The sequence below is a fragment of the Bombyx mandarina genome, chromosome 19, assembly GCF_030267445.1.
Source record: "Bombyx mandarina strain Sakado chromosome 19, ASM3026744v2".
In the NCBI taxonomy this organism is placed as follows: Eukaryota; Metazoa; Arthropoda; class Insecta; order Lepidoptera; family Bombycidae; genus Bombyx; species Bombyx mandarina.
This window is the reverse complement of record NC_143225.1, coordinates 10358722-10371442: the sequence shown is the minus strand read 5'-3', so window position 1 is coordinate 10371442 and position 12721 is coordinate 10358722. Positions and strand designations below refer to the sequence as shown.

The 12721-nt window shown below is 33.5% G+C and overlaps 2 protein-coding genes across 3 annotated transcripts; one reads left to right on the top strand and one right to left on the bottom strand.

Annotated features, from left to right (window-relative positions):
• The first annotated feature begins 1525 nt into the window (after positions 1-1525).
• MHF2 (centromere protein X-like) lies at positions 1526-3461 on the top strand. Of its 2 annotated transcripts, XM_028187443.2 has the most exons (3): positions 1526-1774; positions 1926-2120; positions 2597-3461. In XM_028187443.2, exons 1-3 carry the CDS (start codon positions 1697-1699, stop codon positions 2612-2614), a joined length of 291 nt encoding a protein of 96 aa, XP_028043244.2. In that variant the 5' UTR covers positions 1526-1696; the 3' UTR covers positions 2615-3461. The 2 variants fall into 2 exon arrangements, with proteins under 2 accessions (XP_028043244.2, XP_089591501.1); XM_089735375.1 differs by lacking the exon at positions 2597-3461 and having other exon boundaries at positions 1538-1774; positions 1926-2275.
• Positions 3462-4012: 551 nt separating this feature from the next.
• On the bottom strand, positions 4013-10850 carry Phax (phosphorylated adaptor for RNA export). The gene is made up of 6 exons (XM_028188253.2): positions 10213-10850; positions 8517-8771; positions 6951-7305; positions 6474-6565; positions 5802-5988; positions 4013-5399 (listed from the first exon to the last, which is right to left on the bottom strand). Exons 1-6 carry the CDS (start codon positions 10273-10275, stop codon positions 5092-5094), a joined length of 1260 nt encoding a protein of 419 aa, XP_028044054.2. The 5' UTR covers positions 10276-10850; the 3' UTR covers positions 4013-5091.
• Between the last annotated feature and the right edge of the window lie 1871 nt (positions 10851-12721).

Genomic DNA, 12721 nt, shown 5'->3' with positions numbered 1-12721 from the left:
TATTATTAGCATGTAAATTGCACTTCATTCAAACTGAAGTTTTACCCTTTGTGCATTGTTAATCAACATATGCGTGGCCATTTTTGATCGAGCTTCTTGATTCATGTTAAAATGAAAACGTAAAAATATCAATCGCTAAGTTGAGATAAACTTGTCGGACTAATTTGGTCCATCCCTAATGTGACCTTTTTTTCCTGTCAAAGTGGGACGCCTACGGAATTTCGTATTTAGATAAATACTTAAAGGGTACGTCGGGGTAAGATGTAATATTTAAGTGCAAAATAAAAAATATGGTTTAAAAATTACTTGAAAAAATTTATGGTATTCTTACCCTCACTGACATCTTAATTCTTACAATAAACTTGCCCTTAAAATAATATATATAAATAATTTCGCAACAAAAAACTAATTTTCTACAGCAAAATTAGAATTACCTTAGTAAGTATGTATTTTCTAATACAATAAGGATTTGGGATAAGTAACAATAAATGAAAGCGGGAGATTTTTGTTCTCGTTGGGGACATCGGGACGTACAGCCTGAAAGCGGGACGTATAGTCACGTTATCCATTCCTGAAACCAAGAATTTTCGACAATACGGATGATCCTCTTGTAAATTGAGTTAATTCGAGAGCCCAGACGCAATGTAATTAAGCGAAGTTGTGTGAGTTATTTTACTTTGTTAATTTTGTGTTTTTTTCGGCTTAAGCGTGTAAGAAACGAGATTTAATAACTGTTAAGTATAACTATGTGGGAAAATGAAACAAAGCCGCTGGACGCAGCTTCTTGGGATCATCGAAAAAGTCTCAGTAAATAAACATTTTACAATGCATTTTCAGTTGCTTTGTGAACTTTCAACATTCTACTATAATTTATACTAAAAAAAATGGAAGATTTTGCAACGAATATAAAACTAATATTGAGCGTCGAACGATTTTCCTGGTTTTTTCCCCATTCACCTCTCAATCCCTAATCACCCCGTTTTACGGTATATTTTTATCAGTACATAGATTATACACTTAATAATTTTTTTAATTTTTTTTAAGGATTATAGACCTGGTAACTGAGACCTTTAAGTCTTGTCTTATTTTAATTTAAATTCATATTTTTATGAAAAATTATATTAAGGAGTGAAATGAAATGAACATGATTAATTTGAGATATTAATCAACTGGGATGAAATTAAATGAAATGAAATTAGATGATATGGGATGAAATATAATCTCAGTAAAATGGTGGTCATTTACTAAGATTTTTTCAGTGGACTTTTTGGAGGATCCCGAGAAGTTATGTTCAGCGGCTTTGTTTTAGTTTCCCACATTTGTGCACTTTCACAGATATTAGACAGTTAATAAACCACCATTATTACACATTTAAACCTGAAGAAACACTAAATAGACAAAATAAAACAAATCACACAACTTCACTCCTCGCGTTCCCGCCAAAAAGTCCCTTAATATTTATCAGCTTAATGCAGTCAAAGGTAAAGGCAAGGTTAATATATTAAGTGTATAATCTATGGGCAAGGTCGTCGTTGTCAACGAATAGAAAAGTGAACGAATTCAATATTTACTTAATTTTGTTCTTTAGATAATAGATCTATTATACCCTGATACAATAATTGTTACACTAATACTATTTTTTAATTTTATACGAACTGTATTTTGCTTTAAAATATTCCGAAATTTAATAACAGCAATGGCCCGCAATAATAAGGACAATAATAATATTGATCCGGCTACTTTATTATCTAATGTGAAAAGTACAATTAAAAAGGTGAGAATCAGATTTTGAGCATTAAACACATTTTTTACTTTCTAAAAATATTTAAATCACATGAAATGCTTAATACACTGAATTCCAAATAAAGTTGTTGATAACAAACTGCAGTAAGTTCAACTGAAAATGAAGCTTTGAAAATTTGCAGGATGTAATAAAGGAACTATTAGAAAACCACTTCCAAGAAAGTAAAACCAAGATTGCCCCACATGCTCTTATGTTGTTGGCAGATGTGGCCAAATGTCTGGTCACCGAGACATGCCTGCGTGCAGTCAAACAAGCACAGAGAGAGGGTTCTAACAAAGTTGATGTAGAACATATTGAGAAATGTTTACCCCAGCTGGTAATTATAGACCAAAACTTTTCTCCTCTTTTCTCTGTACAGATGGCTCAACCAATGTCCCGAGTAGGAAATAGAATGTAATATACTGTTTTCTCCCACAACATTTTAAAGTTGCTTTTTTTTAATATGAAGAGATTATTCAGCATACTTGCTATATTTATTTATGCACAAACTTGGTATATTGGAAAAAATCTGGAAAACAGACAATGGTTTCTAGCAATACTATAATACAACACATTCAATCAAATGATAATCTTTGTTTTTCCTGTATATCAACCAACTCAAATTAAAAACATTCTGATGCAGGGGCTACTGCCACCAAGCCTTACTGTTGAATGATGGGTTGCTAAAATGTCAGGTTTTTAAACAAGTGTTAATGTTCACTTTAGTATTTTTTCTTTCTTGTAAATTTTATTATTTCCGCTTCCTCTTGTAGTCTAATGTTACATATTAAAATTATTAACCCATAATTGCAGATGCTGGACTTCCCTTAAATTAATAAAGATGCTACAAATGGAATGAGTTTTATTGGTAACTATTTTATAGTATGGATAATAGGAGGAATTGTCTGAGATGATAACATTGTCTCGTTTTTACCATCGCATCGCCCGCCATCGGAGTAGAGTTCATCCATACTACCTGGAGCCACTATGTCCATCTACAGTGCGTGTCCAGATCTTTTTTGCCGCATATCATCCAGCTTTGGAATGAGCTCCCCTCCAGTCTTTTCCGAGCACTATGACATGTCCTTCAAATGAGGTTTGTGTAGAGCACTTAACAGTAGGCAACAGCTTGGCTCTGCTTCCGGCATTGCTACCGCGGGAACCCCCCTACTCTGACCGGGTTTTGACCCCGGACGGAGATCGGACGCCGGGTGTAAGAGTGCAGGGGAGTCGTTTAGTGGGTGGGCCCTAAATTCCTTGGGCCCGCGGTCTGCTCTCAACACCTGCAGATCGTTGAGTCTCACATACCCCGCGCGCCCCCTAGGCGTGGGGACCTCGTAGGAGGTTCGGCCCTCGGCCCGGAAAAAAAAAAAAAAAATGCTTCCGGCATTGCTGATGTCCATGAGCGACGGTAACCATTCACAATCAGATGGGCCGTATGCCTATATCGTCTTATCGTCTGCTTATACGTCAATAATAAATTATAATAATAATAATTCTTCGTTCGACACTCCTGCCAGTGATTGTGGTTGCGAAACGATGTAATAAAAATACAACTAATGAAATAGTCACACATTTGTTTGAATTTAGACCAAACTGTGTACCATTTTAAAATATATCATCAGTGTCAATTAGTCATTATTTTATTGTTCAAATAAAATAATATGAAAACCAAAAACATTATTTTTTATTGTACACAAAAAGAATTTTAAGAAAGGCATTTTAGATTTTTATAACGCTAACTTGGCCAGAGTTCCAAAATGCTCAATAAAATGAAGAACCATATTTTTCAGTTGCTTTATATTGGAATTCAAGATTTACATTAATTCCAAAAGCCCAAGATTTTTCGATGATAGCATAATTCAGGATAGTATAGGACCATAGATAATATACTTAATCTATACTAATATTATAAAGCTACAGAGTTTGTTTGAACGTGCTAATCTCAGGAACTACTGGTCTGATATGAAAAATTCTTTCAGTGTTAGATAGCCCATTTATTGAGGAAGGCTATAGGCTATATAACATCATGAGACCGATACAAGTGGAGCACTAATGAAGAATGTTTCAAAATATTTTCACTTTCTACGTAAATGAAGTGGGGCTAAAATCTAGCGTTATGCCAAAGTAACTATTCCACGTGGATGTTGTCGCGGGCAAAAGTTATATTTAATATAGAACCAACACCATAAACCAGCAAGAATATTAAAATTAAATAGAAACTCATTATTTATATAAAACTATTTAATGGAACTAAACAAAATTAAACATGCGTTTTCAATTATTAGTTCTAACATAAGAGTTTTATACTCTTTGTAACACTGAGTACATGTGAAGGCACTTAACATACAGTGTACATAGAAAGATGAAACTATTGCACACAGATAAGCTAGCTTCAGTGGCATTCTAAAAAGTGACTTAATTTTGATATAATATTTTGAGGTATAAAAATATAGATTCTTTAGGCTGATCTAACACTATAAGGGGTAGACTATACTAGTTTTCTTTCGAGCATATAAGATTAGATTTATTATACCTACACATTAAAATTGCAGAGGTTTTTGTACAATAATTAACCAACTTACATGAACCAAACAACAAATGTATGGGTGCCTTACACATTTTTTTTATATATGGTTTATGAAAAAATCTTTAAGCCGTTTTCTTAGCACAGTGCTTTTTACTGCAACGAGCAGTAACACCCACCCTATGCTTACAGTAATTAATTACAAGTCTTCAAACACTAAAATTGAAGTCTTCAGTAATTTATGGTCAGAGGTTTTTTACTCTATATTAGAATAAACTAATGGTAATTAAATGATATACATAATGTTCCCACTCGCAAAATTAGTTTGTATTGATATTTATAATTATAACAGTTACTTGACTTTTTTTATGGACTGCGAAGGTAGTCGAAGTAATAGACCACATACTTTTATTCTTCTTGGTTTCGGTGAACATCGACAAGGCCAAAAGCAGAGCCACTGCCGTCCGTTATGTCTTGATTACTTTATTAAGACTTATATAAATTAAAAATAGAGAAACTTATTTACTACCGAAACATCTACTCAGTCTTTCATTAGATTATTTTTAATTTATTTTCAAATACATATTTACATATTCGGGCCAATTTTATGTAATTGAAGGAAGGTATAAGCAAAACTGACAAATTGCGAGCGCGAACATGACGCACCTTAAATCGATAAATTAACAACAATAATTCGAGTTTATCTTGTCCCATGACAAGATAATTACACACGATTAACGGATCTCACTAAAAAAAGGGGGCTGCAGTATCAGACTTGTGTTTAGAACAGGTCCATGTCATCATTACACATGACATCAAGGAAGTCGTCGTCTTCGTATTCTTGTATGGAGCGTGGGTCGTTGCTGACGGACGGGGCGGCAGGTGCTGACGGCGCAGGCGCGTCCGCCTGTGTTCGCGCGTGCGAGTGCACCTCTGTTAGTGCGTGCGCGTCCGCCTCAGTGTGCGAGTGCGCGTCCGTGTCACTGGAACACTCACGGGCGTCCGTCGCCGGGGAGGGGGGTGGATTCGATCCGTGCTCTGATTGTGCCGTTGTCTCGCCGCGAGATACTAACGACGGTAGCTCCGAGTCTGAAATCAGTTTCTGATTATGTAGCCCAAGTGAAACCTAGTTTTTGAAGTTTTTTTTTAAATATAGTTCTTAAATTTTGTTCGAGTATTTATCGTATGTAATTATTTTTGCTTAAATGGTGGAAAGGACCTATTAACAGTATTAACTTAATCATTCATTTCTCTTACAATGACAATGAACAAAACTTAACTAAAGAAATTTCTGTGACATTAAGATTAATGCGTCTTCTTTTTCGGGGATACTGCTAGATGGCAATGAAGCGATCAAAAATTATTAAAAAATACATCTATTGCTTATGCATTCCTAATATTAATTGCATATCATAAGTTATATGTTAGGATTATGAATAATATTTAAAAACTAGACTACTGTACTGTTTCATAGTATACATTATTATTTACCAGTTAAAGTTTGTTTTAGTTGCTCCATAGCTTTCTGACGACTTTTATTGTGAATTTTCTTTATACGGCGCGTATTCTCCTTTTTTTCTTCAGCGAAAAGTTTACTGACTACGTCCTGGGAGATTTCGTCATTACGCTTCAGAAGAAAAAAATACACACCTCCTGGGGTCCTACGACGTGTTCCATTCTGTAAATTGAAAAATTTCATTTTACTTTCATATTCATCGACGTTTGAATAGTGTGCTAACTACTCTCTATTATTCTATAAACAATATTTCTAGACTCCTAGTTAAGCGCCAACCATCTTTTCTATTAAAGTTCTATATTCGTTTTCCTATTAAAAGTAATCCTCTTTTAAGGATTTGTATTCAAGCACAAACTGCTCTTCCATCTTTCACTAATTTATATTTCCAATGGTATTTGTCAATGGTATCATTTTCCAATGGTATCATATTCTTATTTTGAACATATTTAGGACTGTACAACGAAGGCTTTTGTTCTGTCCAAATTTACCGATTCTCTTGCTGCAGATCGTATAATTTACTGTTTCTGGTTAAATAACTATATATTTCTGGATTTAGATAAACATCCAAATAATATCAAAACAAATGATGCGGTTGTAATTTGAAATAAATATTTCAAATGTTACTTCAGTGAAAAGTTGGTGTTTACCATTACAAGCATGCCACCATCAGCCTCTATTTTCTGTGTTTCTTTAAACAATTCCATTGCTTTCTGTGATCCAATTGCTCCTACGATTCTGTCTGTAAAAGAAAAAGAAAAATACTAAATGTAGAACTCTGTTGAAATTTGAGAAATCTTACTATTGTAGTTTCATAGTTTTGATGTTTGTGATAGTAAGTCAATACCAATTAATAATAATAGGAATAGAACTGAAGAAAAAAACATTGATTAGAAGTAACTGCTTACTGACTATTTTGGTGGAGTAATTTAACTAAAAGGGAGAGTACTTAAGTGATTGAAGGATATTAAATATAATAAATATTAACCATATGATTCATTAACTCATGATATGACTGAATATTAATATTAAAGCACAATTGTGTGCCGCTTATTTGAAAACCACTTGTTATTCATATTGCAAGAGTCAAAAGTGAATGGATATTTTAAGTATAAATGATTGCTTACGTATTAATTCTTTCTTTTCTTCTGATAATTTATCAGCTATATCAGATGCTACTATATCTAACGGATCTTCTGCATTAACCACCAAATCCTTCAAGTATTTCGGAGCATGTTTCTCTTCAATATGCGAATTACTATTAATTCTTTTACCCAATCTTAGCTTTACATTAGATCTGTCAGAGTGCTTTCGTTTGTTAGATGTCACGTCTCTATTGGAGTTGCTATTTTTTGTAAAAGCATTTCCTGATGCTAACTCTTCTTCTAATCGATACTTTATTGTGTAATCATAAGATTCAACACCATATCTTCGTTTCTTTGAGACATCGAAACCAATCATGTCTTCCGAGAGTAGTTCTTCCTGTAATTCACAAACAAAACTCTTATTTCTTGAAAGAATTTACATAGATTTCTTGGATAGCTAGATAAGTACTTCTTCAAAAGAAATACAAGTAGATTAAGTGAATAAATGAACGAAGCTCATTGCTCAAAGATTAACACTGAAATTTAACCTAAAATAGCTCTTGGAATTCATCACAAGGCTCTACTGTAATTAGACATTAAGTACCTGTAATATTGAGAAGTATTGAGGGGTGAACGGCTATTTGGTTTAAGCGACAATTTGCTTCAGTGAAATACGACATTTACCTTTGAAATTAAAAGTGCGTTTTATTTTGTATTAGCATCAACAGTTCAATGTTTTTAATTGAACTTCAATTAAGTTTACTCGATTCAAATATTTGAAGATGTTTTTTGTTATATTTTTTTCCAAATTTTAAACTTAAAATGTCTTTCCTGTAAAGTTGCAAAAATGTTGCTTGAACCAAATGGCCTTTCACTCCTCGATATGTATTTCCTGAGTAAATTAAAACATTATAAGGTTATTTTAATAAGGCCACAGACCACTTGGTAATGAATGGTTGGTCATACTACTCTACTCTGCCTTTGAAATAAAAGTCGCTGTCCCAATTCTATTTCTTAGCTACAAGATAGTTGCTCGGCAGAAATAAGCAGCTTTGCCTACCTGAATCAATTCAATCCATAAAAAAATAAGAATACCTTAAATTGGTAATAGTAATTGATATCTCTTTATAATGAAATGACACCTATAGTACAGATAATATAGTAAAGCAATATCATAGTTGATGAATGTTTTACTGAGAATATTAAGATGGAAAGGATTATTTAACATAATACAGTTTAGCAATTCCAATGGGTTTGTTGAGGTTCTTCACAGAGGTCTAGGGGTTAAATGGTTCTTAAAAGATTATGATGGGTATATTTTCCATCACTAATTTTTATGTAAGTTGGATAATGATTGAAGGATAAAGAAATAATGTGTATTTTTTTTTTTAATAAATTGTCAAAAGTATCAAATTTCAAACCATTACTCAATTCCATGCATTCTCTGTTCCTAAAGTCCTTATTGGTACATTATTTAAAAAATGTATGTCTTATTCTGGATTTTTATAAATTATTGTTGGCTGTGGCTTAACACTACTAATCACAAATTTACTTAATTTATTTTATGTATTTGTAATAAATATTGCTAGAGTGGTCTAAGCTACAAACCTGCAAAGCTCTATACCACACATTATATTTCTCCCTTTTATTATTTTGGGGTTGAGATTGCGGCCTTCTTGGTCTGACTTTTGTGCGTTTAGCACGCCTCCTGGGTTCTTCATCAGAATCTGTAGCTGATGACTCTGGTGATGGATCATCGCTTTGTTCATCTTGAATTTGCATGTGTACTAAGGATGGAGGGTTGAAAGCTTCTGGTCTTGTTAAGGGGATATAGGTACCTTCTTCTACATCTGAATCTTCCAACTAAAATGTTAAATTTTATACCATTACAAATATTTAATTTTAACAATGTTTCTGAAAGCCAAAATTTTCTAGCAATCTTTAGAAGAGGTTGCTGCTGTATATATTTAGAGAAGGAAATTTTTCAGCATAGCATATTCACAAAACTGTTGTTGGCTAAATATTTTATAATCATCATCATCATCATCATTCACACCCTATACACATACATCTCCTGGTGGTGAATCTCCTCTCTGAAGTTCAATGACCAGTACTATGCTGCCCGCATCCAGCTGATACCAATGACATAAAATAGGTTGTCAGTCCAACTTGGATTGCTGTTGATTACCTCATATACTTTTTGACTACAGAGGCAATTTGTTCTGTGAGCAATATGCTCTGGCCAATACCATATATTGGTAAATGGTACAATAACGCCTTCCTGTGATTTGTACTAGAAATAAACTCAAATATGAGAATTATACAATACAATACAAAGACCAGAACATTTTGTACTTAAGTACAACAAAATGACGACAAGATATAGAAAAAATAATTGAAAAGAATTATATTGGTTTATTCTTCAAATTGTGTACTTGACATTCATAAAACAACAACAAATGTTGATTGATCTTTTTCCATATAAAGTTTCTGTAGTAAAGTTATGAAGATGAAAATAACATAGTACGGCAAAAAAATTTTTTTTGCCTTTTCAGGCTTTTCAGGCATGCGGTCCACAGTCGCTCATGGGCGTTACCAATGCCAGGGATAGAGCCAAGCTGCCCACCGTTGAGCACTTTCCGCGAGCCTCCTTTGAAGAAGAACATGTCTAGCACTTGGGAAACACAGTGGTGGGGAAGCTTATTCCAAGCCAGATGGTACTTTTAGTATTTTCTTCCCCTTTTTTTTTGTTTTGGTCACTTAACACCAGGTGGGTCGTAAGTTCATTTACATTACTACATCTTAATGTTTCTGGGCAGATACAGCAAACAGGTTCAAGTTAAGTGCTGGGTTTTTAGTTAGAGCAACTTAAGTTATTGTTAGCTTATTTTGTGAAGGTAAGAATTGCGATATTTGTACGATATTAAAAATAAAACAGGTTTGTTTTTAAAAAAAATTGACCTTTTTTACCATTCTCAAAAGACTATTTTTGACATGACGTGTTTTAGCTGTATCTTTTTAGAGTGGTTTCACAACCAAGAATGTAATACTAAGTATTCCTAACACATTTTTCTTAAAAACGATAGGTCAAAAATATTACTTTTGGCCAACATCTTTTGTTTCTATGAAACGTTGAATGTTTTCAAAAGCGAAACAATTATCAAATACTGGGTGTACCAAAACATGATCTGTTTAATGTTCCAAAACAATATTCGTAGATTACTTTGGGGTTCTTGAAAATATTGTATATTTTACAAAGCAGAAAAATATACGAAAATTTGAAGGAATTATTACAAAAGCTTACCTCCCCCTCTTCGCGCTCGCTTGTTGGATCAAAGTCTATTTCCACTTCTGTTGTCGACATCATCTTGATGTGATTAATTTAGCACCAGAATGTCATTTATCATTAAGGTATTATAATGAAACTCATACATAAATACTAGTCGGCTAATTGCAAAATTTTTAGCACTTTTGTCTTTTTGTATTTAACATAGTCATAGATAACAAACTTTGGTATAGAGTATAGTTTTCAGTAACTTTTTTTTAAAATGGTTTTATGACCTGGTTACTGAGACCTTTAAGTCATGTCTTATTTTTAATTTATATTCTTATTTTTATAAAAAATGATAATATGGAGTGAAACGAAATGAAATGAAGATGATTGAGATATTAATCTATTGGAATGAAATGACATGATATGGGATGAAACATAATCTTAGTAAAATGGTGGTCATTTACTGAGATTTTTTCAGTGGACTTTTTGGAGGATCCCGAGAAGTTACGTCCAGAGGCTTTGTTTCATTTTCCCACATTTGTGCTCTTTCACAGATATTAAACAGATAATAAACCACCGTTATTACACATTTAAACCTGAAGAAACACTAAATAGACAAAATAAAACAAATCACACAACTTCACTCCTCGCGCTCCCGCCAAAAAGTCTAGTTTTTGGTTTTTTTTTTTAAGGGATTTTATGACCTGGTAACTAAGACCTTTAGGACAAGTCTTATTTTAAATTTAATGATACGTAACTTTTTTGCAAGAAAATTATATCATGAAATGAAATGAAGTTGATTATTATGAAACATGGCATGAAGTGAAATGAAAACGAAATGAAATGACATGAGATGAGATGATATGGGATGAAGTATAATCTCAGTAAAATGGTGGTCATTTACTGAGACTTTTTCAGTGGACTTTTTGGAAGATCCCGAGAAGTTACGTTCAGTGGCTTTGTTTAATTTTCCCACATTTGTGCACTTTCACAGATATTAAACAGTTAATAAACCACCGCTATTACGCATTTAAACCTGAAGAAACACTAAATAGACAAAATAAAACAAATCACACAACTTCACTCCTCGCGCTCCCGCCAAAAAGTCGTTTTCGGTTTTTTTTAAAGAGATTTTATGACCTGGTAACTGAGACTTTTAAGTCATGTCTTATTTTTAATTTATATTCTTATTTTTATGAAAAATGATAATATGGAGTGAAACGAAATGAAATGAAGATGATTAATTTGAGATATTAATCTATTGGGATGAAATGACATGATATGGGATGAACCATAATCTTAGTAAAATGGTGGTCATTTACTGAGATTTTTTCAGTGGACTTTTTGGAGGATCCCGAGAAGTTACGTCCAGAGGCTTTGTTTCATTTTCCCACATTTGTGCACTTTCACAGATATTAAACAGTTAATAAACCACCATTATTACACATTTAAACCCGAAGAAACACTAAATAGACAAAATAAAACAAATCACACAACTTCACTCCTCGCGTTCCCGCCAAAAAGTTCCCTAGTTTTCGGTATTCACTGCAGTGCTGCCAGACAAGATTTATATTTTACAGTGTTTTATTATTTAAATAAAATATACGGTATATTCTAGTTAAATACTGCACTTTTACAGGTAAATAAAAATACCCTTATGTTCTGAAAATCACATGTATTAATTAAAAATAAAATAAATCATTCTCTAACTTAAAGCAGTTTCATTTTTATTAATTTTAACTATGAAAGCCTTATGGTATAGCTTGGTTTAAAATTTAAGCAACCGGTAAGGGCGTGTTAAAAATTTCACTTGATTGTTTATTTAAGCAACCGATTCATCTTCTTTCTTTTGATGCCATTTCTCGCGCTTACCTTCCGTCATGTTCTACGTTTGAATTTCATAGTTTTGAGATGCTGAACATGAAAATTGCCAAGTTCATGAAATCCTCATTTTCGAGATTTCGGACGTTTGGTAAAATCAATGCAACTGTCGGGGACCAGTTCAGTACTTCGTTGTATCTACTACCGGATCGGAATCGTGATCCACTGAGATGATCCGGCGAGAAACTGAGTGCCTTGTGTCTGTGGGTCGATGTCCCGATGATGTGGGCCCAAAAAATTACTTTTTACGGCGCAGAATTTTGTTTTGATTTTCTTTGCTATCTCAGAATCTGGAAACATCTTTGGCAAAAAGTCAATTAAAAGATCTATAGCTTTGAGATATTCTACGCTCAGTAATACAACCTCAAAATATTAGGCCTTACAGCCCAGGGTGGGCCTTAGCCTGGTCCAGTATGTCTCTCCAGACTGCTCTGTTCAAAGCTTTCTCCTTCCAGTTCCTGATACCGATAACTTTGAGGTCGCGCTCCACGCCATCCAACCATCGGAGTTTGGGTCTGCCACGACTTCTGCCCTCTGATTTGCCATAGAGCAGTTGTCTTGGCATTCTGGTATTCTCCATTCGAACCACATGTCCTGCCCATCGTAGGCACTCAATTTTTATAGTTGTTATGATATTAGGATCCTTGTAAATATCATA

What these genes read in the sequence shown, in the direction of transcription:
- MHF2 (XM_089735375.1), top strand. Translation starts at nt 1,697, where the DNA reads ATGGCCCGCAATAATAAGGACAATAATAATATTGATCCGGCTACTTTA. An exon ending in TGAAAAGTACAATTAAAAAG is followed by an intron (nt 1,775 to 1,925) that starts GTGAGAATCAGA and finishes GAAAATTTGCAG; the next exon opens with GATGTAATAAAGGAACTATT.
- Phax (XM_028188253.2), bottom strand. Translation starts at nt 10,275, where the DNA reads ATGATGTCGACAACAGAAGTGGAAATAGACTTTGATCCAACAAGCGAG. An exon ending in GCGAGCGCGAAGAGGGGGAG is followed by an intron (nt 8,772 to 10,212) that starts GTAAGCTTTTGT and finishes TTAACATTTTAG; the next exon opens with TTGGAAGATTCAGATGTAGA. An exon ending in TGTGGTATAGAGCTTTGCAG is followed by an intron (nt 7,306 to 8,516) that starts GTTTGTAGCTTA and finishes TGTGAATTACAG; the next exon opens with GAAGAACTACTCTCGGAAGA.